At 53.1% G+C, this 27941-nt stretch overlaps 2 protein-coding genes across 5 annotated transcripts; one reads left to right on the forward strand and one right to left on the reverse strand.

Annotated features, from left to right (window-relative positions):
- The first annotated feature begins 981 nt into the window (after nucleotides 1–981).
- On the forward strand, nucleotides 982–8561 carry CGREF1 (cell growth regulator with EF-hand domain 1). The gene is made up of 5 exons (XM_079969023.1): nucleotides 982–1740; nucleotides 1866–1937; nucleotides 3232–3302; nucleotides 6052–6170; nucleotides 7875–8561. Exons 1-5 carry the CDS (start codon nucleotides 1664–1666, stop codon nucleotides 8250–8252), a joined length of 717 nt encoding a protein of 238 aa, XP_079825149.1. The 5' UTR covers nucleotides 982–1663; the 3' UTR covers nucleotides 8253–8561.
- Nucleotides 8562–10066: 1505 nt separating this feature from the next.
- Nucleotides 10067–27872, reverse strand: KHK (ketohexokinase). Of its 4 annotated transcripts, none has more exons than XM_079971194.1 (8): nucleotides 27688–27872; nucleotides 27130–27246; nucleotides 22680–22814; nucleotides 17613–17685; nucleotides 16127–16273; nucleotides 13269–13357; nucleotides 11853–12010; nucleotides 10067–10395 (listed from the first exon to the last, which is right to left on the reverse strand). In XM_079971194.1, exons 1-8 carry the CDS (start codon nucleotides 27858–27860, stop codon nucleotides 10310–10312), a joined length of 978 nt encoding a protein of 325 aa, XP_079827320.1. In that variant the 5' UTR covers nucleotides 27861–27872; the 3' UTR covers nucleotides 10067–10309. The 4 variants fall into 4 exon arrangements, with proteins under 4 accessions (XP_079827320.1, XP_079827318.1, XP_079827319.1 ...); XM_079971192.1 differs by having other exon boundaries at nucleotides 22671–22814; XM_079971193.1 differs by lacking the exon at nucleotides 22680–22814 and adding an exon at nucleotides 22469–22603 and having other exon boundaries at nucleotides 27688–27871.
- Nucleotides 27873–27941: the final 69 nt, after the last annotated feature.

Genomic DNA, 27941 nt, shown 5'->3' on the forward strand with positions numbered 1-27941 from the left:
ACTCCCAGGCTGCGCACCTGGTCCTTCAGGGGCACAGTTGCCCCATTCAGGACCAGGGAGTCTCCCACACCTGCCCGCCCCCTGTCCCTCCAAATCAGTACTTCTGTCTTGTCAGGATTCAACCTCAATCTGTTAGCCGCCATCCATCCTCCAACCACCTCCAGACACTCACACAGGACCTTCACCGCCTTCACTGGTTCTGATTTAAAAGAGAGGTAGAGCTGGGTATCATCTGCATACTGATGAACACCCAGCCCAAACCCCCTGATGATCTCTCCCAGCAGCTGTCTTTTCCTTCACAGATCCTGTCTTAAGGGTATGTCTGTGTATGAATAGGGTGAGCCTGTGACCTGGCTCAGGAACTAAGTATTTATCATTACGAAAGACTGGCCAGGCTCCCCAGGCAATCCAGTCAAGTGAGCATTAATAGGAAACCTGCCAGACAGGAGATAAACAACGCACTCAGATTTCCGTCGTAGACCGCCCTTGCTGCGATGTAGGTATGATGTGTCTGGGGGTGATCTTGGACTCCAAGGTGGGCAACTTAAAATGTCTATATAAGGGCAGACACACCTGGGTTCTGGGTCCCTGCTGCAACTGTTCAACAAAGACCAGGTTTACTAGCTGCTTTGCTTCTCCATCTTCTCTGGTTGGCCTCTGCTCTTTTCTCCGACCGATGGAGAACCTGCAAAGGACTCTAAAGGGGCTCTTGTGTCCCCCATAAGAGAATAAGGGCAGATTTCCGTTTATTACAGGTGTCCACCTGGCAGGAATTCGTCCTGCGTGGCAGGGGGTTGGACTAGATGACCCCTGGGTGCCTTCCAAGTTCTACGACCCCTAGTTCCCATAAAAGCTACTGCCCGGAGCCTTCCCATCTCTCTCTATGCCTGCGTGTCTGGTGCCTTTGCATCATCTCCCGAGGGTTCCTTGGCGCAGGAAAGTCCCCTCCCTCGGAGAGCGCCACGTCGGAGCCGGCTGCGCCCAGAGCGGCTGCGAGGCCCAATGGTCGGAGCGCCTGGCAGGCAGCTCCCGAGGGAGGGCGCCAGGGGCGCGCCTGGCAGCGCCCGCCTCCCCCGCGGGCCCAGGACGGCCGCCAGCAGCCGGGGATCGGCGCCTGTCGCTGGTGGGTCCCTCGGTCTGCCTCTCATCCCCACGATCCACGCGTGGGGAGGAAGATTCCTCGTGTTGCGCGTGGCTCGGGCCGGGGCTGTGCAGCAGCCGGGCAGGGCGAGGAGGAAGAAGGCGGCGGGCGGTGGCATCTCCTGGGAAACTCCAGTTCCCCCTCCTCCCGGACCCAGGTCCTCCTTTCCCACGTGCAGAATATTAGACAGGCAGGCAAGGGGATCTCCCTTTCCCCGCTGCAGTGGTACAGTCCATTCTGCCGCCGCCGCGGCCGCGCGCATCCTCACATCTTGGGGCGTCCCCGGGGGAGGCGCGTGCCTGCGTGTCAACGGGTTCTGTCTGTCCGCCGTCGGAATCCGTGTTCTGGGTTGCTCCCCGGCTTCCCTGCCCGTGGGAACGCGTCCGCGTGGGCCCTCGCCACCTTCGGCAGCTGGTTGGCAAAGCCCCGGTGCCCACCGAAGCGACGAAGCGGGCAGCCCGCCGCGTTGGCAGGGCATGAGCGGACGGCGGGTTCCTGTGCCAACCCCGGAACGGTGCCAGGATGAAGGAAATGCTTCTGGCCGCGCTGCTCCTCGCGGTGCCAGCCAGTTGGGCGGCCCTAAAGGAGGGCACTAACAGGTACCAGGTGGGAAACTGGGGGTGGGGAAGGAGGCACGGGCGGGGGGGGGTTGAAGCTGGGTGGGGGGCTGGGGAGGAGGTCCTGGGTGCCCCCTCCAACAACACCTTCTCTTTGTGCCCTTTAGGTTGGAGCCCCTCCCCAGTGCCAGGGAGCCCCCCATCCCAAACCCCCTCGACCTGGGGCAGGAGTCTGCCAGGTGAGTTCCTTGCCCATCACACCGCTTGCCCCCACCCCTTTGCCCCGGGGGGGGGGGGGAGACTGGCAGAGAGGGAGGCAAGGTCTCTCTGCCTCTGACCCAGTCAAATTTCCACTCCATTCTCAGCCTCAAAGGGCCCCCAGGCTTGAAGTTGAGGAACCCCCCCCCCCCATAGAACCATAGAAATATTGAATTGTAGAATTGGAAGGGACCCCAAGGGTCTTCTAGTCCACCCCTCACAATACAAGTGGGCAGCTTAGTCTCCAGGCAGAGAATGGGCCCCCTCCCCTCTGCCTCTGCCCCCCCCCCCCAGCACTCAGTTTTCTTTTTTAAAAAACATGATTTTTATTGAGTTTTCCATATTTCATTTCATTACACATATCACAGCTTCTATTATTTGCTCAGACAGAGCATTGACCTCCTTCCCTCCCTCTTTTCTGACTTCCCTATAACATTAACGCATCTATCACATTTCCATAATCACTTATTTATCTTATATTCACATTTAAGAATCACTCTCTCATTTGTAAATTAGCACCTTCATTTCACAAAGCTACAAACGTTTTCAAATATTTACAACTTTCTTTCAAAAAATAAATAAATTTGCTCCACTCCTTTTGAAACCTTTCATCGGGTCGATTCCTGATTCTCCCCATCAACTTTGCCAACTCCACAAATCCTGCCATCTTGATCTGCCAGTCCTCCTGCGTGGGGAGTTCTCACTGTTTCCATCTTTGGGCCAGGAGGATTCTTGCTGCCATTGTGGCGTACATGAACAAATTTACATCTTTTTTATGATATTCTTCGCTAATTAACCCCGATAAGAATGCCTCTGGTTTTTTGCTGAAATTATATTTTAATATTTTTTTTAGTTCATTTAGCAGTCAGTTTTCAATTAGGCTTGGTGCTCACTCAAGCCCCCAAACCAGGCATCTAATAAGGCAGCTTCTGAACATGTATAGGTAGTTCATCCCTGGCATATAGTAAGAGGGCCTCTGAGCATGTGCAGAATACGCACCCTCCCAATGAGGAACTGCGGGTCTCCCTTCCCACCCCTTCAAGGCGCAGTTTCCCCATCAGGCATTTTGATCCTGAGCAAACAGGAGCTGCCCGAACTTCTTTGTCTGCAAATGCCTCAGTCTGCCAGTCCTTGAAATGGGCAGACCTTGGCTCCTTCCTGACCGTTGCGCCTGTTGCCCAGGCCCAGAGGCTCCCTGCTGCCCCCTGCCCTTGCCAAGCCCCACAACCCTCCCCTGCCCCCTGGTTTGCTGACCTGTGGCTTGGCCTGCCTTAGGTTGATACAGGAGTACCTGAAGAGCGCTGGGCAAGAGGATGGCACGGCCAGCGCCATGAGCAGGAAGCAGGGTAAGTTGCAATGGGGTCCCAGGGCCAGGATGGCGTTGGATGGCACCTCGGGGCCTGAGTGCCAGGGCCTGGCAGGGCAGGGAGGGTAGAAGGCTGGCCCTGAGCACCCTGGGGTGTGGGCTTTCTTCCAAGAGGGGGCTCAGGAAATCCCCTGGGGCAGGTGACTGCTGTCCGGCTCCCTTTATTTGGGTTGGGAACAAATGCTTTGGGGAAGAAATGGGGAAGAATGAACAAATTCTGCTGGGGGAGCTGAGCAAACCTCAGAACAGGCCAGTGGCGTAGCGTGGGGGGTGCAGGAGGGGCCGGCCGCACCGGGCGCAACATCTGGGGTTAGGGCAAATCCATGGGTTAGGGGGGGCAAATCCACGGGTTAGGGGGCGCAAATTACTTGCCTTGCCCCGGGTGCTGACAACCCACGCTACGCCACTGGAACAGGCACTGGTGTGTGTAGCAAAAAGCAGGGGAGGGGCAAAAGCTGGAGCAGCAGCTGATTTTGGCAAGAGGAAAAAAGAAGAATCATAGACCTGTAGAGTTGGAAGGGAACCCCAGGGGTCATCTAGTCCAACCCCTGCAATGGAGGAGTCACAACTCATCACACACACACAACCTCTGCTTGAAAACTTCTGACCCAGGAGAGTCCACCCTCTTCCACCCTCAAAGAGCTCTTGCAGCCAGAAAGTTCTTGCTAAGGTTTAGTCGGAATCTCCTTCCCTGTAATTCGAATTCGGGTGCCGCCCTCCAAAGCAGGATGTAAACAGAGCGAGGGGAGGGGAAGCAGGGAGCCTGTCTGTGTATCGCAGGAGAGGGGAAGTCAAACAGGGAAACGAATGGGAAATAGGTGCTTTGGATCTTGAAGAGAGAAGGGGGGGCCCCTGACAAAAACCAAGGACCCCAGCCAGGAATGCCAGAGCAAAACAGCAGCCAGTCGGCTTGGTCTTGATTGAACTGTCACCACAGGACTCCCACCTGCCACCAGGTGGAACAAGATGGAAGCCCCAGACAAGAGAGAACCCAAACTTTTGTTAGCTGCTAATCCCCATGTTACACCCCAACTACATCACGGTTACATCATGAAAGGGGAGGTCTGGTGGCATTAATCTGAGCATCCTGGACCCTGCCCCATGGTTCCCCTTGCCCTCCACCAAACACCCATCAAGTGGAACAAAAGAGACATTTACATTTCCCTGTTTCCCAGCCAAGTTCATCCCACCCTTTTGTCTTCACCTGGGTTTGTCATTTCTGGCATGGCTACCTGTCTGGCACTCAGGTATCAGGATGCCAGGGATTATCCCTCAGGCAGAGGGGCTGCTGAGTAGCTGAGGTCACAGGTCTAGATGGATTTCTGAAGTTTCCCCAGTGAGCCAGTACATAGATACATTTATCAGTGAATTCTTACATTTGGTATAGTGCAGCAAAGGCCCTTTGAATAGATAGGAAGAAACTGTGATGAAGTGTTTTGTGGGGACAAATCACAAAAGTCACAAAACTGATTGTGCTGGTTTTGGTAGTGGGCTGCATGTGCATGAGATCTGCTGGAGGGGCAACCCCCCCCAACCTGTACCTAAATTCCTGCAACAAAGTTAAACCACTCAATAAACAGAAAAAGACCTTCAGGTAACAAGGTGTCACTATTAAAAGCACCCTTTTTAAGGCATAGCAAAGGATGCTGGGAAAGGGGCCTCGTTGCTCCAGAGTCGTGGCCCCTGCAGATGGCCAGCATCTTCCCAGTGAAGCACAGCCTGTGATTATGCAGAGCCTAAAATAAGTCCCTGGCTGCCCACACGGCCCAGCCGGCTTTGCTCTCCTTTCCCCAAGGGAGCGGAAGGAAGGGAGAATTTTGATTTGGACACCCAGAGGAGGCAGCCAAGATGGTCAAGGGCCTGGAAACGCAGCCGGATGAGGAATGGTTGAGACAGGTGGGGTGTTTGGCCTGGGAAAGAGGAGACTCCGGGGAGATAGGAGAGCCATCTTCAAAGATCTCAAGGGCCGAACCATGGAAGATGGAGCAAGCTTGGGTCTTTGCTGCTCCAGAGGTGAGAACCCAAAAGAATGGATTGAAATGCTAGAATAATGGCAGATCAAGTTGATGGATTATGCCGAAATGGCTAAAATGCCGGAAGAATCAGAAATCAGGAAAATCAAAATTTTAATAAGGAATAGGGGAAATTTATAGCTTATCTTAAAGACCATTGTAAACAGTTAGTTAGTTAGTTAGTTAGTTAGTTAGTTAGTTAGTTAGTTAGTTGGATTGGAATATCACTTCTAGCTTAATGGTGAATTTTGGATACAATGGAGAGGTAAAATATGTGGACTATCATAAAAGATGCAGGAGGAAATGATTAACAATCAGACCCACAAAGGGGAGGATGGAAGTCCAGGAGATTCCTTGAAATCTTGTTTTTATGTTGCATGTTGAATATGTGACTGTGAAATTTTAATCTGAAAAACCAAATAAATAAAAATTAAAAAAAGAAATGCAAAAAGGAGAATTCCCAGTGGAGCGGCTGCAACATCTGCCCAGCAACTCTGGTCTGAGTGCTGGGGACATCCTGGAAAATAGGGGCTGTGTTGTGGTGGGGAGGGCTCTGTGGGTCAGGAAGGAGAGGTGAGAGAGTGGGTGGGAGTCTCAGGCTGCAGGAAAACTTCAGCCCCACTGCTGGAGTCACCCCACTGGCTCTGTGGGCTCCTGTGCCCTCTGGCTCAGCCCCCCAATATTTCACCCTCCACGTCGTCCCTCTGGTGTTTACAGCTCTGTTGCTCCTCTTCGCCCTCCACGACTACGACAAGAGCGGGCGGCTGGACGGTCTGGAGTTCATGAGGCTGCTGAGCGAGATGCCCTCCCAGAGAGACAGTTCTGTGCCGGACTCGGTAGGTGCCGCTTTCACTCCTTGGCCTTTGGTGTGCCAGGCAGAGGGGGCATCTCTGCCCAGGCTGCGAATCTGAGTGCCTTCCCTGCTGTGGCTGCCTCTGCCTGCCTGCGATTTCAAAGCACATCCGCTTTGTTGCTGTTGTTTATTGTTCAGTCGTGTCCAGCTCTTCATGACCCCCTGGACCAGAGCACGCCAGGCCCTCCTGTCTTCCACTGCCTCCCGCAGTTTGGTCAAACTCAGGCTGGTCTCTTTGAGAACACTGTCCCACCCTCTCGTCCTCTGTTGTCCCCTTCTCCTTGTGCCCTCCATCTTTCCCAACATCAGGGTCTTTTCCAGGGAGTCTTCTCTTCTCATGAGGTGGCCAAAGTCTTGGAGCCTCAGCTTCAGGATCTGTCCATGGAGTTTTCTTGGCAGGGATACTGGAGTGGCTTGCCGGTTCCTGCTCCAGGTGGATCACGTTTGGTCAAAACTCTCCACTATGACCTGTCCATCTTTGGTGACCCTGCATGGCATAGCTCATAGCTTCTCTGAGTTATTGAAGCCCCTTCGCCACGACAGGGCAGTGATCCATGAAGGGGCTTGTCTGCTTAGACATTGGCAAACTCGACCCTCCAGATGTTTTGGGACTACAACTCCCATCATCCCTAGCTAACAGGACCAGTGGTCAGGGATGGTGGGAATTGTAGTCTCCAAACATCTGGAGGGCTGAGTTTGAGGAAGCCTGGCTTAGAATCATAGAATTGTAGAGTTGGAAGGGGACCCCTAGAGTCATCTAGTCCAGCCCCGCCAGTGCAGGAACCTCAGCTAAAGCATCCGGGACAGAGGGCCATCCAACCTCTGCTTTGAGACCTCCAAGGAAGAAGGCTCTCCAGCCCCCCATTTCTGTGTACACTGGACAAGCAGAAAAGTGTCTGGAGCCCACGGTCAGAGGCAGCTGGGCTTCCGAAGGACCATCGCTGGAGACTGCAGAGGGGAAGAGTTCCTCTTGCGCTCAAATCTTGCTTGCTGGTTTCCCCTTGGGGGATCTGGTCGGCCATGGGGAGGGCACGATGCTAGACTAGATGGGCCATTGGCCTGATCCAGCGGCCCTCTCCTCCTAGCCCCCTCCATGAATTTGTCTAACCCTCTACTAAAGCTATCACTGCTCCTTGTGGCAGTGAGTTCCAAAGTTTAATTATAAGCTGCATGAAAAAGTTCCTTTTTTAATCTGTCCTGATGCTTCCAACATTCAGCTTCAATGGATGTTCATGAGCTCCAGTGCGATGAGAGGGAGGAAAACTTTTCTCCAGGCATAATTTTATGAACTTCTGTCCTGTTGCCTCTTCCTTGCCTTCTCTCTAAATTACAGAGTTCCAAACGCTGCATCCTTTGCTCACAGGGTAGTGGCTGCATTGCCTCAATCTTTTGGGTGGCCCTTTCCTGAAACTTCTCCAACTCTTTAAGAGAGAAGTTCTAATTCACTGCATGCCAACCGTGATGGGCACCTGCCAGCTGCAGAACCAGAGGTGCCTTGCCTGTGCAATACCTTTTCCTGGGGTCTTAGCAGAGCAGAGACCTTGCAGAGACCCTCAGGTCCTCTTAGTGGGCTTCTGTTCTCACTCATAATTTTCTGGTTTTATTCTCCTTGAGGTTTTATTTTTCCAGTCAAGGGGTGCATAAATGTTACAAAATCAATGGAAATGCCCCCCCTTGACCCCTGCAGGTAGTTCTGATGGTGGACAACATCCTGGCGACTCAGGACCTGAACCACGATGGGCTGCTGGAGCCCTCAGAGCTGCTTCAGGGGCCCTGGCACAGCCAGACCCCCACCCTCCTCGCTGCCCCCAATGGAGAAGAGGGCAGCTTGCTGCGGGCACCCCCTGGACCTGACGGACAAGGCGTCGGCCACCCGGATCCTCTTGGCCAGCAAGGCACTGCTGAGTCCCCGGCTGCGTCAGAGGCGGCTCAGGACCAGGGCGTGATGGAGGCCCCTTCGCTGAGCCCCCCGGCACAGAATCAGGAGGGGGCACCTGGGCAAGGTGAAGCAGCTGAGGCACCTCAGCCACAGGAGCCTGGGGAGCCTCTCACGCCAGGAGACTGAACCACCCCCCCCCCGGGAGAAAGGGGGGCCAGCGGAGGACTGAAAAGCAGAGGCTGCACAGGGTGGCAAAGTTGACTCCCAGCCAACCTAAAAGCACAGTTGGAAGGGGCATCGAGGGTCAACCTCCAGCAATGCAGGGATCACAACTAAAGACGCCTTGGCCAATGGAGGTCCAACTTCTACTTAAAAATCTCCAAGGAAGGAGAGTCCATCGCCTTCGGAGGGAGTCTGTTCCACTGTTCAGCAGTTTTTACTGACATAAAGTTCTTCCTATTCTTTTTGTCAGAAATACATTTATTGCCATTTGAATCCATGGGTTTGAGTTCTACCCTCCAGAGCAGGAGAAAGCAAGCTTGTTCTCGGTCCCACTTGACAGCCATTAAAATATATTAGGGATGCGGGTGGCGCTGTGGGTTAAACCACAGAGCCTAGGACTTGCCAATCAGAAGGTCGGCGGTTCGAATCCCCGCGACGGGGTGAGCTCCCGTTGCTCAGTCCCTGCTCCTGCCAACCTAGCAGTTCGAAAGCACATCAAAGTGCAAGTAGATAAATAGGTACCGCTCTGGCGGGAAGGGAAACGGCGTTTCCGTGCGCTGCTCTGGTTCGCCAGAAGCGGCTTAGTCCTGCTGGCCACATGACCCGGAAGCTGTATGCCGGCTCCCTTGGCCAATAAAGCGAAATGAGCAACCCCAGAGTCAGTCACGACTGGACCTAACGTTCAGGGGTCCCTTTACCTTTACCTTTAAGATATTTGAAGATGGCTCTCATATCTCCTCTCAGTCTCCTCTTTTCCAGGTTAAACATAACTCAAGTTTCATCAACCATTCCTCATACGGCTTGGTGTCCACACCCTTCATCATCTTAGCTGCCCTCCTCTGCACACCTTCCAGCTTGTCAACATCCTTCTTAAATTGTGGTGCCCAGAAGTGGACACAGGATCCTCGGTGGGGTCTGACCAAGGCAGAATAGGGTGGGACTATTCCTTCCCTTGACCTGGACACTAGACTTCTGTGGATGCAGCCTAGAATAGCATTAGCCATTTTTGCTGCTGCATCACATGGTTGACTCATGTTCAGCTTGTGGTCCACCAAGACCCCCAGATCCTTTTCACATGTACTGATGCCACACGTACTTTTCTCATGTTCTACTCGTAAGCCAGGCGTCCCCCACCCTATATTTGTGCACCTGGTTCTTCCTGCCTAAGAGCAGAACCTGACTTTTGTTCCTGTTGTAATTCATTTCATAATTTGGGCCCAGTTCTCCGATCTGTTAAGGTCATTTTAAATTGGGATTCTGGCATTAGCTACCTGGAGCCCCCTGCCATGCAATGCCCCACAAGATCAAATGACCCACCAGCAGTTCTTCGTAGGACCTGGTGCCGCCCTCCTCAGCTCTCTCGATTTATGCAATCTCTTCTCCAGCCCGGCAGGACAGAGTTCCTTCCCTCCCCCCTTGCTGTGGGTCACCCTTGGGAGAACCGGTCCTGAGTGTTGCTGCAGCTGCAGAAGAGAACCCCCCCCCCCCCGCATTGCTCCATCCTTGCTGCTTTGGGCTCCCTCTTCTGCAACCCCCACAGCCTGTGCTTCTTCCTCTACTGTGCTTACAGTGTCAGGTTATGACTCAGCCACAAAGCCAACTGGCCCTGACTGTTAGCCTAATCTGCTTTACAGGGATTAATTGAGGGGGAGACCCATGCATGCCACCCAGAGCTCAGAATATAAATGCAAGAGATAAATAAAATATCTGGGGCAGGCCAGCCCTTTCCATCCTGCCCCCTCACCCTACCCACACAGGTGGGGCTTCCACACAGAGGCCACTGGTCCAAGCATTTTATTGATTGGCCTTTGCAAAGAGGCAACGCGGGCAAGTCTCTCTCTCTCCCCAGATCCAGGCCCAGCCAGGACACACAGGGCAGCCCGGGCACAGCAGAGAACCGGCTTTGGCTGCCCAGCCCCTCCGCTTCTTCCTCGCTGAGTCAGGGGGGTTGTGTGATTTTGGTCCACGGCTTGATGAAGGTCCCCAGAAAAGATGGGCAGACATGGCTTGCCGCTTGCAGCTCACACAATCCCATCATAGCCGTGCACACCGCACTTCCGTCCGGCCACCTGACACCCGTAGGTGATTGCCTCGGCCAGGGGTCTCCCTGGAGGGGGGGGGGGAGACAGAGAGGGGTCAGTTGAGCTCCGAGGCAGAGAGGTGCCCTGGGGCTCAGGCAACAAGAACTCTCCCCGGCAAGACCCCTCTCCCCAGGCTCCAGGGCTACTCTTTATTAGGGGCGGGCAGAATTCAGGGCGTGCGAGATTTACCGTATTTTTCGCTGTATAAGACCCACTTTTTCCCTCCTAAAATGTAAGGGGATATGTGTGTTCATCTTATGGAGCGAGTGCAGGCTGTGCAGCTATCCCAGAAGCCAGAACAGCAAGAGGGATTGCTGCTTTCCCAGGTGCTTTCCTTGTGCAGAGGTGTCTTGCAAAGGGAAGGATCTGCACCCGTGGCTCTAAGGCCAGGGACCCCGGGGCCCTGATTCTGGGTTCTGCTGGGCCCATCCCATGGGGCAGCAGACCAGCCCCCACCTCCGCCCCCTCACCCCACCTGCCCCACCCGACTTACTCCTTTCTTGTCACTTGAAGCCATGGGTTCGAGTCCTACCCTCCAGAGCAGGAGAAAACAAATTTGCTCCCTCTTCCATGCAACAGCCCTTGAGATATTTGAAGATGGCTTCATATCTCCTCTCACTCTCCTCTTTTCCAGGCTAAACATCCCCAGCTCCTTCAACCGTTCCTCATCAGGCTTGGTTTCCAGACCCTTCATCATCTTGGTCTCCCTCCTCTGCCCACCTCCCAGCTTGCCAATATCCTTCTTAAATGGTGGCACCCAGAATTGGGCACAGGACTCTGACCAAGGCAGAATAGTGGTACTACCACTGGTGCCAACTCCAGGGGGCCCTGGGCACCTACGATTGTTTTGTGGGTACTCAGCGCCCACACCCCAGGGCCTCCAACATGACTTCTGGGGCCCCGCAAAGAACTGGAAGTTATGTCTGAGGCCTTGTGGGGCCTTGGAAGCCTTCTGGGGCTCCCAAGTGCTGCAACATGAAGTCACGATCTCACGTTATGTTGCACATGTCGCTGGGCACCACTGGGTACTATGAATTCCCTTGATCTGGGCACTAGACCTGCTGGTGCAGCTGAGACTAGCATTCACTTTTCTTGCTGCTGCATCACACAGTTCATAGAATCACAGAAAGCAAAGCAAAGCAAGAGACTTGTAAGAAAGCAAAGCTCAAAGCAAAATTCATAAGAAACAAAAGCAAAGCAAAGCAGAGACTCATTTTCTCCCCCCAACTCCAGTCCTGGTCTCCCCCCCAAAAAAAAACCCCTTTCTTATTTGCAGAGCCTAATTTTGAAGCAAGTTTGGGCAAGCTTTTTTGTTGCTCCTATAGTTAAAACTGACAGACAGTCCGAAGAGCATGGCGATCTACTGCAGACCCTGGAGATCTCTCCGTAGATCCCATGTCTGATGAGCAGGTTGCAGATCAGATCACAAAGGGGAGATATGGACATGCGGGCGACAGGGAGGAGAGAAGCCCCCGCGACTCACCCCTGCTGAGGGCCAGGATCACGGCCGCGTTGAAGGTGTCCCCAGCACCCAAGGTGTCCACCACCACCTCGGGGGAGAAGGCGTCCGAGTGGACCAGCACCCCGTCCGGTCCCATGGCGTCAGCCCCCTCCTCAGCCCAGGCACAGACCAGGGTGGCTCTTGGGGGGGGGGGGAGAAAGACGAAGGAGCCTTTAGCCTTGGGACAGAGACCCCACAGGTGCCTGGGTGTGGAGGCCCAGGGGGCAGAGGGAAAATGGGGGCACCCCCAAAACACCCTCCCCACCTCCAAAAGTCCTGGTTCTTTCTCCCAAGGGAACTGGGCTCAACAGGGCCTGTTTGGTTCAACCCAGGGAGGGGGGACCTGGGGGGGGGGTCCGCCATGTCCCAGCAGCCAGGATGATGAAGTCCCATCCTGCAGACCAGCTTCACAGGTAATTTCAGCAAGTAGAATTGCATAATAATAATAATAATAATAATAATAATAATAATAATATCCACCCTTTACCCTAAGGTTCCAGGGCAGGTTGTAGCGTTGAAAAACATATTAAGCACTACGTAAAACAACTTACAACCACTTTAAATAAGGTGGCTCTGAAAAAACAGAAACCCCAAGTGTCAGAAGTTGCTTTGTAATTTTTTTAAAAAATGTAACTCATTTTTAATGTTTGCTCTAATAATAATAATAATAATAATAATAATAATAATAATAATAATTTATTTATACCCCTCCCATCTGGCTGGGTTTCCCCAGCCACTCTGGGTGGCCTCCAACAAAATGTTAAAATACAATAGTCTGTCAAACATTGAAAGCTTCCCTGAACAGGGCTGCCTTCAGATGTCTCCTAAAAGTCTGGTAGTTGTTTTTTCCTTTGACATCTGGTGGGAGGGCGGGTGCCACCACTGAGAAGGCCCTTGCCTGGTTCCCTGTGACTTACGGATATTTTATGGATATGGATATTTTAAATGAACATTTTAAGATCATCTTTTTGCAAACCGCTTGGGAGCCTTCAAGGTTTAGGGCAAGCGGCGTAGATACATTTTGTTAAATAAAAACATAATGTAAAGAAAAGATGGAGGGAAGAATAAGGAGCAGTTCTGGAGCATTGCGTAGAACTGTAGAATTGGGAGGGACCATGAGGGTCTAGTCCAACCCCTGCAAGGCGGGAATCCTTTTGCCCAACATGGGGTTTGACCCCACGACCCTGAGGTGAAGAGCCTCATGTTCTAGCAACTCCCCTAAGTTCTTTGCAGCCCCCTTGGCATTTCCCACAGAGCCCCGAAGGGCCAGTGGTCATTAAATCTAGATGCTGGAGTTGGCACGAGTTCCCCTCCCATGCCAGAGGGTGGGCAGGGGGGCTGAGGGGCACCCCAGAGGCAATCCAGCCTGCCCCCTTCTCCTTGGGGGTCTCCACCTACCCTGGCTTCAGATATCTGCGGAGCCCCTTGACAGCTTCGGCGGCCGAGTAGAAGCCCCTCGCCTTGGCCACGTCCTTGCTGACAAAGACCTGGAGGGGGGGAAGAGAAGCCAGAGTCACCTTCTCCTCTTGGTCTCTCTCTCATAACACTAGAATTCCCAGGCACCCAAGGAAGATGAATGTTGGAAGATGCAGAAAGGACTCATTCCTGCAGCACAGTGTTAGACTGTGGAACTCCCTCCCACAAGATGGCCACCTACCGGGACAGCTTTAAAAGAGGATTGGCTAAACTTATGGGGGAGAAAGGGGCTCTCAGTGGCCACTTGCCAGGATGCAGAGATGCTTCTGAATGCCAGGGGCAGCAGGGGAGAGGGTTACTCTCGTGCTCAGATCCTGCTTGTGGGTTTGCCGTAATGGGGATTTGGTCAGCCACGGTGAGAACAGGAGGCTGGACTAGGTGGGATCCCCACTGACCAGCAGCTAGGCTTGTCAGGCAGAGCCTCCAGTTCCAGAGGCAGTCTAGACTCCTGGGGTCTTAGGGGTATTTGACCACTGTGAGGCGAACAGGATGCTGGTCCAGCAGAGCTCATGTCATGTTCTGAGGTCAGACCTCCACACCCAGGGCAGCCCTGCCTTCCTGCTGCTCAGCCCAGGCAGGGCTTCACAAGCAGAACTTAGAATCGTAGAGCGGGAGAGTTGGAAGGGACCCTCAGGGGTCATCCAGCCCTGTTGTGGTTCTGGACAGTTGAGAGTTAACACTCCCAGGAGGCGTTCTTATTAACTGGGCGCACTGCCCATATAATCCGGGCATTTTCCTGTGGGCTGAGCTCTCTCTGAGTGCAGAGTGTCTGAGAATGTGAGCGAGGTAGTTTTGGTTTTGTTAGAGGCAGAAAGCTGCAAGCATGCAGCTAGATTCTGTAGGTTCTCTTTTCTGTTTGTTATCCTTCTAAATAAAGAGTGTTAGATTAGAAGCACTGGTGTCGAGCCGAGTTATTGAAGACACCACACAGACACAGACAAAGCCACAGTTCCTGCATGACCCACTGGCATAGCTGTCAACTTACAGATTTGAAAATAAGGGACCAGCAGCCTCAAAAATAAGGGATCAGCAGCCAAAATAAGGGATTTTCCGGGCACAGGTATGTTCAACTTCTGAGCCCCTCCGAGCCAAAGGCAGAAAGCCCAGCCAGCAGCCAAACGAAGCCTCAAGCGGTGGTTCCCACAGCGCAGCAACCCGGCAAAGGGGATGCAGCAAGGAAAACCACCGTCACCTCTCCGCTGGGAAGCGCTGAGCAAAGGCGAGTCCCCAGGCAAGGCGGCCGATTTGATTGGCACAAGGCATGCAAGCTCCACCCCCCAGTCGTTCTTGGACTCCTTATTGGGTGAGCAACGCAGCCAAGCAACACAGTTGGAGCTGGCCGGGAGGGAGGGAGGGAGAGAAGCTGCTTCCTTTGAAACCCGGGAAATTTAAGGGACATCATCAATCCGGGACAGCAGTGGGACACGGCGCTGGGATAAGGGACTTTCCCGCCAAATAAGGGACGGTTGACAGCTTTGCCCACTGGATTTACGACCCACAAACTTTAACAAGCCCAACCCCCCCGGCCATGCAGGAACCACAACTGAAGACTCCCTGCCAGATGTCCACCCATCTTATAAATCTCCAAGGGAGTCCGTTCCATGTAAGGAGGATGTCCTGAGTATGGAGGAGCCTGCCCCCCAGGACCACCGGGCGAGGAGGGCTGCCTGGTCCAGCCTGTGGCTCTTCGGAGCTGCGCAAAGGCCTCTTCTGCAGCCAAAGGCCTCTTCTGTGCAAGAGTCGGAAGAGCAGCAGCTGCTGTGCTCAGAGGCTTTTGCCCTTGCGTAGAGGAGGCTGATGGGCAAAGGACCTGGGCAACGTTGGGCAGCGCCAGGGTGGTGCCGCCAAGCCCTGACCCTGAATGGGGGCTCCTGCTCCGAAGTCAGGGGGCTGTTTGTGGTCTGTGTGTGTGGTTTGGGGGCTGCATGGTCAGGGAAAAAACAATGCTGTCCAGGGTTGTCAAGACTGCGTAGAGAATAATTGGGTGCACTCTTCCCACCTTGGATCAAATCTACGCTTCCAGGTGCCATAAGAAAGCTGCAGAGATAGCGCAGGATAGTGCGCACCCCGGAAATGATCTCTTTCAGCTTCTGCCTTCTGGAAGAAGGTCCAGGGTTATAAAGACCAGGACTAGCCGCCTGAGAAACAGTTTCTATCCAAATGCAATTTTGGTTTTAAACGCAGTGTAAGGTAGTATCTCTATAAGGGACGTGGGTGCCGCTGTGGGTTAAACCACAGAGCCTAGGACTTGCCAATCAGAAGGTCGGCGGTTCGAATCCCTGTGACGGAGTGAGCTCCGGTTGCTCGGTCCCTGCTCCTGCCCACCTAGCAGTTCGAAAGCACTTCAAAGTGCAACTTGATAAATAGGTACCACTCTGGCGGGAAGGTCAACGGCGTTTCTGTGCGCTGCTCTGGTTCGCCAGAAGCAGCTTAGTCATGCTGCCCACATGACCCAGAAGCTGTACGTCGGCTCCCTCAGCCAATAAAGCGAGATGAGCACCACAACCCCAGAGTCGGTCACAACTGGACCTAATGGTCAGGGGTCCCTTTACCTTTACTCTTTAAGGTAGTCTCTATGTGAGTATATTATGGGGTATCAGAGTTTTTAGGGGGCTAACCAGGTTGGGATAGCTGGGATAGCAGGCTTGTTGGTTTCTGAATGTCTTATGTAGATTTTTCAGTTTCATTGTTCTGTATGGGACAATGACAATAAAGATTATCGTATCGTATCGTTTCTGGCCCATCATCCTGGCTTCCCCCTCAGACAGAGGCTTTCCTACCACGTCTCCGTAGCCGAAGAGCTGGTATATCTCTGGCCGTGTCTTCTCCACTTCCACGGACATGGTCACTCGGTCGGACGGTGGGCAGGTCCTGTTATACTCCTCCACGCGCTGGATCATCTTCACCTGCTCAGAGGCATTCCTGCCCTGGGGGTGGGAGAAGGTGGGTCTCAGAGGGAGACAGGAGCTCACCCTGGCATCCCAGGGAGCGTCCGTGGCCAGGACTGCTGCACCCACAGCCAGAAGGTTGTGGCCACGGTAGTCCTGGCATTCATGCTCTGCTGAGCTCTAGACTACTGCAATGCCCTCCCCGTGGGGCTGCCCATGAAGACTGCCTGGAAATGCCACCCCTCTGGGCACCAGAGGGTGAATGGCCAACAGCTGGCATTCTCAAGGGCAGTGACATATAAGCAGTGGCTCCCAAACTTTTCTGGGCCCCTGCCCCCTTGGTTCCATAAAGTCACTCCCAGCAACCCCTACCCTATAAAAAGCATTATTCAGCCATTACAGAGGAGAAAAACCCAATAAAATTCAAAACGGGAATGATTGCACATTTATTCAAAATCCAATTAAAAACTATGTTGTTGAATTAACTCCAACAAAACTGATAAACTTGATCCAGTGATGCCAGTGAAGTCTGACAGGTCATGGATAGCTCCAGCACCATGAAGCCCCTCCTTGCCTCTTAGTGCCCCCCTCCCGGTAACCCCACGACTCTAAGATCCGGTAACAAGAGACTTTAAAGGGGGCTATCCCTGAAGCAAGGCCCTGCAAATGCGACACGAAGCCCCCTTCACAAAGAGGTTTGGCCCTGTCACCTGTGGAGTGAGCCGCCTTGTTTTCAAAACCATTGCATGTGTTTACTGGCTCACAATAAGTCTTGCTCCCAAGGGCAAATGTGTGCAAATGGCCAGTGTTGAGAACTTATCAATGGCCACCTATAATAATCATAATAATTTATTATTTATACCCTGCCCATCTGACTGGGCTTCCCCAGCCACTCTGGGCGGCTTCCAACAGAGTATTAAAATACAATGGTCTGTTAAACATTAAAAGCTTCCCTAAACAGGGCTGCCTTCAGATGTTTTCTAAAAGTCTGGTAGTTGTTCTTCTCTTTGACATCTGATGGGAGGGCGTTCCACAGGGCGGGAGCCACCACCGAGAAGGCCCTCTGCCTGGTTCCCTGTAACTTGGCTTCTTTCAGTGAGGGAACCGCCAGAAGGCCCTCGGAGCTGGACCCAGGTGTCCGGGGTGGAGACGCTCCTTCAGGGATACTGGGCCGTTTAGGGCTTTCAAGGTCAGCACCAGCACTTTGAATTGTGCTCGGAAACGTCCTGGGAGCCAATGTAGGTCTTTCACCTATACTTTTCCGTCTTCATTTCCTGCTGATGGCAACCCCTCCTGGCACCTTCATCCCTGCAACTCAGGAAGACCCTTCCTCCCTCTCGCTCCCCCCATCTCCCCAGCAATGGCTTCCTTCACTCACCTCCCAGTGGATCCACTTGTATTGAGACAGGTTGACCTGCTCAAAGTCAGCCGCCGTCACGTCCGGCAGGTTGCTAGTTGGGGGTAGCGGGGAGAAGGCGGAAGGGTGGGATGGGGGGGGGGTTACAAAGGTCTATGAGATGCAATGTCTTCACAGCCTCCTCTCCCACCCGAGATTATTCATTTGAACAAATTGATTAAAAAGCACAAAGGAAGGTGTTGTCTTGGCCTCCCACCGTAGCACAAGCCAGGCCCAACTGGTGGGGTCCATGCAGCCAGACGCCCTCTCCCTATGGGCCCCCCAGGTGCCCCGCAAAGTATGTGAGGAGGGGGCATCAAGGCAATAGTCAGCCCCTCCTATCTGACCCCAGGGTCCTATCCAGAAGCCCACTGCCTCAAAAGCATGTGTCTCAGATGCAAGGCTGATCTTGCAATGAGGTATGTCCACTTTGATCCCCTTCTATGTACAGTAGTGCCTTGGTTCCCAAACGCCGAAAACCCGGAAGTAAGCGTTCTGGCTTTCAAATGTTTTTTGGAAGCCGAACGTCTGATGCGGCTGTCGGCTATTGTTTCCGGGGCGCCTGCACCAATCAGAAGCTACGCCTTGGTTTTTGAACATTTCGGAAGTCAACCAGAGTTCCAGAACGGATTGACTTTGGTGCTTTTGTTTTTGCTATTTATTTTGTGTTTTTGTTTTTGAGGTTTTTCCGGTTAATTTGTTTTTGTGACTGTGTGGAATCCAGTTCAGCTACTGATTGATTGCTTGTGTGACTGCAGAAATGGATAAAAGCAAGCAATGACTATCATCAGTGCAGGTGAGGGGGGAAAAATACCGTATTTTTCGCTCTATAGGACGCACTGGACGATAAGACGCATCTAGTTTTGGGGGGAGGAAACAAGAAGAAAAAAATTCTGAACCCCAGAAGCCAGAACAGCAAGAGGCATCTGGCTTCTGGGATAGCCTCTTGTTGTTCTGGCTTTGGGGACAGCCTGTGAAGTCTCCGCAGGGCGGGGGGGGGGGGGAGGAGGCACCCCACTGTCCTGCGGAGGCTTTGCGCAGCCACCCCCAAGCTAGAACAGTGACACGGAGCACTGCGCTGCGTTCCGTCTCCCTGTTCTGGCTTTGGGCTTAGCTGCGCAGCCTGCATTCACTCCATAAGACGCCCACACATTTTCCCTTACTTTTTAGAAGGGAAAAAGTGCGTCCTATAGAGCGAAAAATACGGTAATTTTAATTTTTGCAATCTACAATACTGTCTTATTTATTTTATAGTACAGTACATTGATTATTGCTTTCATTTTATGGATCAGTGGTCTTGTTAGATAGCAAAATTCATGTTAAAATTGCTGTTTTAGCGGTTGTTTTTAAAAGTCTGGAACGGATTAATCAGTTTTGCATTATGTTCTATGGGAAAGTGTGCCTTGGTTTTGGAACGCTTTGGTTTTGGAACGGACTTCTGGAATGGATTAAGTTTGAGAACCAAGGTACCACTGTATGCTGGGCCCCTTCCAAGGTGCTGGCTTCCATCTGCACAGCCCAAAGAGGGTTGCCTCTGAGCCTGCGGTTTCTGTATTGCAGGGGGTGAACTGGATGGCCCTTTGAATAGTTCTGCGATTGTGGCCTAAACCTTCACATTTGGACAACCAGAAGGAGCATTAGCATAAGAACATAATAAAAGCCTGCAGGATCAGGCCATGGGCCCATCTACTCCGGGATCCTGTTCTGACAGTGGCTGACCGGACCCCTGCGGGAAACCGGCAAGCAGGATTCGAACGCAGGATCAACACTCTCCCCGCCTACAGTTCCCAGCACCTGGTCTTCAGAAGCATCCCTGCCTCGTCCATGAATCTGAGGTGAGCAAGGAGGGCTATGAGGACACCACACAGGCTGACCAGAGAGCAGGGAGGAGATGGAAGGGAGATGGAAGGGAGAGAGACGTTCTTCTTCCTCTCCTGTAGAGGCAGTGATGGCCACCAACTTCAAAAGGGGAGCCAGACCAAGAACATGAAGGTCAAGGGGGTGCCAGGGGGAAGAAGGAGGGACCCCTCCCCAGCCCTCTTCTCTCCCCAACACAGGCCCTGCCCCTCCTAACACCAGACCCCGCTTTCCAAAAAGCAAGGGGAGGGAACACCCCCCCCGCCTTCCTCTGTCCCCACCTGCCCCTAAGAGCCCCCATTTGCTCCCCCCTCCAGACCAGGCAATGACCAGGAAGGCGGATCAGCAACGGATTGAGGGAGATGATTGGCTGCTGCATCTGGGCTGAATTATCAGGTGAATCTGCCAAAAAATTATTGGGCATGCATGGCGGTGCTTTCCCCTCTTCTCCCACTGGGTGGCGCCACTCAGGGAATGTGGGGGGGGGCATTCCAACTCCAATTCAGGCCATAAAGATAAAGGTAAAGGTAAAGGTAAAGGTAAAGGTAAAGGTAAAGGGACCCCTGACCATTAGGTCCAGTCGTGACCAACTCTGGGGTTGCGGCGCTCATCTCGCTTTACTGGCCGAGGGAGCCGGCATACAGCTTCTGGGTCATGTGGCCAGCATGACTGAGCCGCTTCTGGCGACCCAGAGCAATGCACGGAAATGCTGTTTGCCTTCCCGCCAGAGTGGTACCTATTTATCTACTTGCACTTTGACGTGCTTTTGAACTGCTAAGTGGGCAGGAGCAGGGACTGAGCAACGGGAGCTCACCCCGTCGTGGGGATTCGAACCGCCAACCTTCTGATCAGCAAGTCCTAGGCTCTGGGGTTTAACCCACAGCGCCACCCGCGTCCCTATATTTCAGGCCATAGCTGTCAACTTTTCCCTTTTCTTGCGAGGAATCCTATTCAGAATAAGGGAATTTCCCTTAAAAGAAGGGAAACGTTGACAGCTATGGTTCAGGCTTCTCAAGCAAACCGCTACCCTCTGAACTGGGCCGTAAGCCAGAGGGTGCAGACAAGCCTCAGGCCGCTTGGCCACAGGTGTAGCTGAAGGGATCGGAATTAAATGAAGTTCAATTTATGAACACTTTGATGTGTATTTTTTGGGGGGGTGTAAAGGGGGACAGGGGAGGGTTTTAGACAATTTATTTACTTTTCCTATGTCCAGTTTTCCTGTTGTTATTCTGTCTCTCACAGCTACAATAAACCTACCGTTAAAATTATGTACTGGTCATTTCCTCGTCAGAGGGCAAACGGGCAAATTTAGCAGGGGATTAAATACTCCCCCCCCCCTCACTGTAATTGGTTCATTTTTTAAAAGTAGTTTTAAAATAAATAAAGTCAGTGAGAGGGAACCTGGAGGTCTTGGCAGCTCAGCCGCCAACTTCCTCAGAGGCCTCTCGGCCTCAGTGCTTCCAGTCTGCAAAATGGGAAGAGAGGATTTGAGCAAGGGGGCTGGGGCTGGCGGGGGGGAGCTGGGCAGCTTGGCTTTGGGAACTGTGGGGCAAGCAGAAATTCAGCCACTGCAGCTTTGCACCTGAGCAGATCAGCTTGCAAATCTGAGCTTCTTTTGCTTGTGGCGTAACTGTTAAAACCTCAAGAAAAAGGCTTGCTGGGGGGGAAAGTGAAGTAACCTTAGTACTATTAATGATCAAATGCACTTTGCACTTTAATAGTCCAAGATTAATGATTAATATTACGAATAAGAAGGGGGAGGGGGCAGAAAGAGAGAAGGTGACATTGAGCTGCCCCTTTGCTCTCACACACCTTGCTCACGCACTCTTGACAATTTATTTCTCATTTACTGTATTTTTCCGTCTATAAGATGCCCCCCTGTATAAGATGCCCCTTATTTTTGGGGACTCAGATTTAAGAAAATGGGGGGAGATGCATCCGTGCATAAAACGCCCTCTAATTTTTGACATTATTTTTTAGGGAAAAAACCTATGGTACAGTCATACGGTACAGTCATACCTCGTGTTACAGATGCTTCAGGCTGCGGTTTTTTGGGTTAGGTAAAGGTAAAGGGACCCCTGACCATTAGGTCCAGTCGTGACCGACTCTGGGGTTTCGGCGCTCATCTCGCTTTATTAGACGAGGGAGCCAGCGTACAGCGTACAGCTTCTGGGTCATGTGGCCAGCCTGACGAAGTCGCTTCTGGCAAACCAGAGCAGCGCACGGAAATGCCGTTTACCTTCCCGCCAGAGTGGTACCTATTTATCTCCTTCCACTTTGACGTGCTTTTGAACTGCTAGGTTGGTAGGAGCAGGGACCGGGCAACAGGAGCTCAATCCGTCATGGGGATTCGAACCGCTGACCTTCTGATCGGCAAGTCCTAGGCTCTGTGTTTAACCCACAGCGCCACCCGCCTGAAAGTACCAGAACGGGTTACTTCCAGGTTTGGCCGGTCGCGCATGCGCAGAAGCGCTAAATCATGCTTTGCACATACACAGAAACACTGAATCGCAAACCCACGCATGCACAGATGCGCTGCTGCGGATTGCGATCGCTGCAGGTTGCGAACATGCACCCCGCACGGATCACGTTCACAACCCGAATGTCCACTGCTGGATTATAAAAATGGCAGCCTCAAAGCGGTTTACAAAACTAAGCACCATACAAATCTTATCGAATTGATAAAAGGGTTGGGACGGTTTCTAGAAAAAGCTGGGTCAATGCCCACCCCCTGGGATGAGTGACAGCTTGCCTGCCCTGTGGCAGCCGGCAAGGTTATTGTTTTGCTTATGCATTTCATCCCCCCCCCCCATTTTGTATCTTTATGCCCTGAACTGCTCTGAGGTCTTTGGGCAAAGGGTGCAATGCAAATTCAATAAATATTAGTTGGGAATAATGAATAGAGGGAGCCCTGTGGCGCCAACCAGTGGCAGGGTGGGGAGTTGGCGGGCGGGGGGCAGCAGCTGCCCGCCTGGCCTTACATGTCATACAGAGTGACCGTCCGAGAGCCGTTGTGGCAGTTGACGAGACAGATGGCGCAGGGCATCTCCCCCCGGCTTTGCCTCACCAGGTGAGAGACATCCACGTTGTAGCGGCGGAAGTCGGAGAGGATGAATCTTGGGGGCAGCGGAGGGGAGAGAAAGAGGAGGTTAGAGGCTGTGGCCCAGGGGGGAGACCCCTCACCCTAAGCACCTCGCAGCGTGCAGGATGGTCCGGGTGCCCGTCGTGGAGTTGCTGATCACCATGGAGGTGGGCAGGGCGCACGCCGGGCGCGGCACCACATGGGCAAGGTCCACCTCGTAGCGCTGGAAATCCTCACGGACGAAGCTGGGTGGGCAGAGAAGAGGAGCCCCCTTAGGGGTGGGGAGGGCAAGAGAGGATGGAGACCCCCTTCCTCGCCCTGACCTGTCCACAGTGATCCACACGAAGGGCACCTCCAGGCTTGACTACTGTAACTCGCTCTACGTGGGGCTGCCCTTGAAGCTGACCCAGAAACTCCAGCGGGTGCAGAATGCAGTGCGAGACACCTTACAGTGTCCTTGCTGTGGGATCGCATTCATCCAGTGCTTTACCAACTGCACTGGCTCCCGGTGGAGTACAGGGTCAGGTTTAAAGTGCTGGTTTTGACCTTTAAAGCCCTTCACGGCCTAGGACCCTCGTACCTACGGGACCCCCTCTCCCGGTACGCCCCGCAGAGGACCTTAAATGACAACATTTTGGAGGTCCCAGGTTGCAAGGTGGTTAGATTGGTCTCAACTAGGGCCAGGGCCTTTTCAGTACTGGCCCCGACATGGTGGAAAGCTCTGTCCCAAGACACGAGGGCCCTGCGGGACTTGACATCTTTCCGCAGGGCCTGCAAGACAGAGTTCTTCCACCTGGCCTTTGGTTTGGACTCAGTCTGACCCTTATGTTTTCCTCCCCTTATGGACTTGATTTATGGGCTACTATTAAAATGAGGCTATTATGTTTTTACTGTGATTTTATTGGTGTTAGCCGCCCTGAGCCTGGCTCTGGCCGGGGAGGGCGGGGTATAAATAATTTTTTTTATTATTATTTATTATTAAGGACGCTCCTCTCCCACTGCTTGGGAACAGGAGTTGGTGCCTAGACTTGCAGGGGTCAGGAAACATTTTCAGCAGGGGGCCAGTCCACTGTCCCTCAGACCTTTTGGAGGGCCGGACTATTTTTTTTGGGGGGGAAATGAACGAATTCCTATGTCCCACAAATAACTCAGAGATGCATTTTAAATAAAAGGACACATTCTACTCATGTAAAAACACGCTGATTCCCGGACCATCTGTGGGCTGGATTTAGAAGGCGATTGGGCCGGATCCGGCCCCCAGGCCTTAGTTTGCCTACCCATGGCCTAGAGAGTGCTAGAAGCTGCAGGCGCCATTGGACCATGAAGGTATAGGTAAAGAGACCCCTGACCGTTAGGTCCAGTCGTGGCCGACTCTGGGGTTGCAGCACTCATCTCGCTTTACTGGCCGAGGGAGCCGGCGTACAGCTTCCGGGTCATGTGGCCAGCAGGACTAAGCCACTTCTGGCGAACCAGAGCAGCTCACGGAAACGCCGTTTACCTTCCCGCTGGAGCAGTACCTATTTATCTACTTGCACTCTGACGTGCTTTGGAACTGCTAGGATGGCAGGAACAGGGACCGAGCAACGGGAGCTCAGCCCGTCGTGGGGATTCGAACTGACAACCTTCTGATCGGCAAGCCCTAGGCTCTGTGGTTTAACCCACAGCGCCACCCGCGTCCATGAAAGAGGGCCCCAAATCCACCCTGAGCTCCGAGTACAAAATCTCTGCTGGAGAGCAGAAGGTGTCTCACAGAGAAGGCGGGAATTGGGTGAGGATTCCTGCAGGTACATGGGAGCAAAGCCTTTGTCTTGAGGGGAGCATGAGCTTCACCTTCCCATAAAACTCTGGGTCCAAGCAGGCAGCGACAGAGGGATTTCTCAAGATCTGCAAGACCCACATACTTACATTCAGCTTCTCAACGCAAGAGGTGTCTGGGCTTGTGATTCTTGGGTGATGTTCCACCCCTGGTAAGCAGCTGCCCTTTGCTCTTTAATCCAGCTGTGTGGTGGCTAAAGGAACTCTGCACATGCTCAGAAGGACCAGGGAAGGTGTGTGGGCCTTTATATTTCACATACCCAGTGCAGAGTCCCAGGACTCTTCATGGATCCTTTCTTAAACAAGACTGCCCCGACACATCTCATAGAATCACAAAATTGTAGAGCTGGAAGGGACCCAAGGGGACATCTAGTCCAACCCCCTGGAATAGGATGAGGCCTCCTTCTCCCAGGCTGATCCTCTCCCCATTTTGCAGACTGGAGTCCTACCATTCAAACTGGTTCTCAGAGCTGAATTCAGCCGACTAACTTATTAGGGAAATCCAGCCACTGCCTGGAAGAAAACTGTGGGCCCTGGAGCCCTCTGGGGGTCTGTGCCTCTCCCTCACCCGCCCAGCACAGCACCAGGATCTGACCCTGCTCCTCAAAACCAGCAATGGATGGTGGGGGCAGAAATCAGCAATGGGGTTTTTTTCTGGCATGTTTTGATTTGAGAAACTTTCTGTCCCCCGAATCTAAAGAGATCTGATTCCAGCATGTACAGCTGACACATATTTCGTAAAGAATACTCACAAGTATGTAGTGTTAACTTCACATGCTGTAAAAAAAATCTCAGTACTATATAAGTATCTTAAAAGTACTTCTAATTGTCGAAAGTAGCTGAAATCGAAGCGGGTTTGTATGACCGTTGGGGGTCCCTTCCACTCTACAATTCTTTGGTTCTATGAAATGAAATTTGAGGCCAGGCAAGTGAAGAAAACAACCGAGGAAGCAGATAAAAAAGCAGGCTGCCTTTTACTTGGGAGTAACCCTAATAAAATACAATTCGACTTACTTCCAAATAAACGTGCAGGGGGATAAACTATGCCGTTGGAAATTTTTTTATTGTGGATAAAGCTTTTGTGGCAAGAGCCCACCCTGTCTGATGCAGGCGTGTTCACACCCAGGTGTAGAAAAAATGGCAAGGTGTGAGGTCCGATTTGCATACATCAGGGATGTCCAACAGGTAGATAATAATAATAAAAAAATTATTTATACCCTGCCCATCTGGCTTCCCCAGCCACTCTGGGCGGCTTCCAACAAAATATTAAAATACAGTAATGTATCTACTGGCAGGTATCTGTGGTAGATCGTGGGACCCCCCCCCCCAAAAAAAAGCTCTAGAATTTTGACTTCCCAAAAAAAGCTCAACAACTTTGGCAGATCACTGACAGTTTTTAGTAGATCTCAGTCTGTTGAAAGTGGGACATGCCTGGGACACGTGAATGGAGTGGCCACATTTGACCTCAGGTAAAGAGAGTGACCATTTACACAGAAGCAGTTGCTGCTAATGCAATCAGCCTTTCCTTGCCAAGCGAATGGAGCATCTCTGTCCTCTCCCCCTGAAGGCCCAGAGGCAGTTGCAGGGTGATTCTGCTGCTGGAAAGGGGCAACTGCTGGGCTCACCATATTTACGCCACCTTTCTCTCCAGAGGACCTCAAGGTGTTCCCCACGGTTCTCCTTCCCCCCATTTCATCCTCATAACCAGTGCTTTTTATCTGGGGGGGGGGACGCATACCACTAAATATTTTGTGGATCTAAGTTTGGCCTCATTAAGTGGCAGGATTTCAATATGAACAGGAGAATGAGAGTACCCCTAAATATTTTTTTTTTAGGAAAAAAGCACTGCTCATAACAGTGAGGTAGGGTAAGCTGGCTCAAGGTCACCCAGTGACCTTCATGCCTGAGTGGGGATTCGAACCCTGCTCTCCAAGGTCACGGTTTGATACTCTAACCCAGCGGCTCTCAACCTGGGGGTCCCCAGATGTTGTTGGACTACAACTCCCATCACTCCTGAGCTTTGGCCTTGCTAGCTAGGGGTGATGGGAGTTGTAGTCCAATGACATCTGGGGACCCACAGGTTGAAAAGCGCTGCTCTAACCACTACTCAACACTTATCAGTCCTAGACATTGATACAGAATTGTCACAGGCTGCCCTCCTTGAATTTCATTGCCATTTGACTCAGCACCTTATATTCTCTGCTGTCATGGATGCTGAAATTTCTGCATTGCAGGGGGTTGGACTAGATGACCCTCGGGGTCCCTTCTTTGACTCTGCCCTTCTGCCCCAACACCTGCCAGCTGCTGAGCCTTAAATGGCTTCACTTACTCATTAAAGTAAGACTTGGCTATTCATTTGTCATGCTACTTATTAATGTTAGAAGAGAATGTATTACTAAAAGTAGGGAAAGGAGGGGAAAAATCTAGGAGTGGAAATTCCCCAGCCCTCCCCTCCCCTCTCGGAAAAGGCATCCGGGGTCAGGATGGGACCAGCACCCAAGTCCTGCCTATGCCAGACTGGCTTCCACCCTGGGGCCCCTGACTTCCCTGGAGGAGGAAGAGGATGGATGGATCCTGCAAGACAAGGAGCCCATCACAGATTTGTGGCTCTGGAAGGGACCCAGCGGGTCATCTAGTCTGACCCCAGTCCAAAGGACACCCGGCTGCTGGGCAAAGGGCCCGTGGCCTCGCCCACCCTGCCCTGAAGGAGACCCACAAGGTCCCCCCCCCCACCGGGACACTTACTCTGCGGCGTGGCCGGGCGCCAGGGAGCCCATGAAGGCGCAGGGGGCGCCCAGCAGGGCCAGGACGGTGCAGGTGTTGGAAGCGTTGCCCCCGCGCTGCCATCGCTGCGACAGGCACCTGCCAGCCAGGGAGGAAGGAAGGAAGGAAGGAAGGAAGGCCGTCTGTCCCGGGTGCAGTGCAGCGGGCGGGACTAGATGACCCCCGGGTACCCTTCCAACGGTGCTCGGAGGAAGGGAGCCAAGCCGGCAGCTCAGCCGGGACAGGGAAGCCGCGCGCCCACCGCCCACCCGCCTCTGGCACCAGGCACGTCTCCAGGCCGGGCGCCTTCCAGTTCCCGAGTGCCAAGGCAGAGCCAGCCGCCCGCCCGCCCGCCCGCGGGGAGCCGGGCATCTTTCCCCAGTGCCAGCTCGCTCCGAGACCAGGAGTGCCCTGGCCAGTGGTGCCATGCAGCGTGCATGGCCCTGGCACCCAAAGTGGTGGGTGCCCGGCCGCTTCGTGGGGCATTTGGTGGGTGCCCGCCCGGGCACCCCGGGAGGTGGCACCTCTGCCAGGGGGTACCTGGTGTCCGAGTCCTCGGCCGGGTATCTCTCCACCACGCTGATGATGTCGAGGCACACCAGCCCCACGCACAGCACCCGCTTCTCGCCCATGGGCGCCGCTGCTGCCAGCCCGGCCCGCTGCTCCAAGGCTCCGCTCGCCCAGCGCAGGCAGGCAGCGCACTCGGCAGCCATTGGCCGGCCCGCGCCCCGCCCCGATCCCGGGGCTCATGCAAATCCCTGCCTCCCTATTGGCCAGTCGGGGCAACGCCCCCT

Source organism: Podarcis cretensis, assembly GCF_951804945.1.
Source record: "Podarcis cretensis genome assembly, chromosome: 3".
NCBI lineage: Eukaryota > Metazoa > Chordata > Lepidosauria > Squamata > Lacertidae > Podarcis > Podarcis cretensis.

Excerpts from the sequence above, each read along its gene's own strand:
- KHK (XM_079971192.1), bottom strand. The coding sequence starts at position 27,860 with ATGGCTGCCGAGTGCGCTGCCTGCCTGCGCTGGGCGAGCGGAGCCTTG. Across the intron at positions 13,358-16,126 it reads TCTTCGGCTACGGAGACGTG|GTCTTTGTCAGCAAGGACGT; the intron begins GTAGGAAAGCCT and ends CCCCCCCTCCAG. Across the intron at positions 12,011-13,268 it reads CGCAGATATCTGAAGCCAGG|AGCCACCCTGGTCTGTGCCT; the intron begins GTAGGTGGAGAC and ends CCCCCCCCCAAG.
- CGREF1 (XM_079969023.1), top strand. The coding sequence starts at position 1,664 with ATGAAGGAAATGCTTCTGGCCGCGCTGCTCCTCGCGGTGCCAGCCAGT. Across the intron at positions 1,741-1,865 it reads CTAAAGGAGGGCACTAACAG|GTTGGAGCCCCTCCCCAGTG; the intron begins GTACCAGGTGGG and ends TGTGCCCTTTAG. Across the intron at positions 6,171-7,874 it reads ACAGTTCTGTGCCGGACTCG|GTAGTTCTGATGGTGGACAA; the intron begins GTAGGTGCCGCT and ends TGACCCCTGCAG.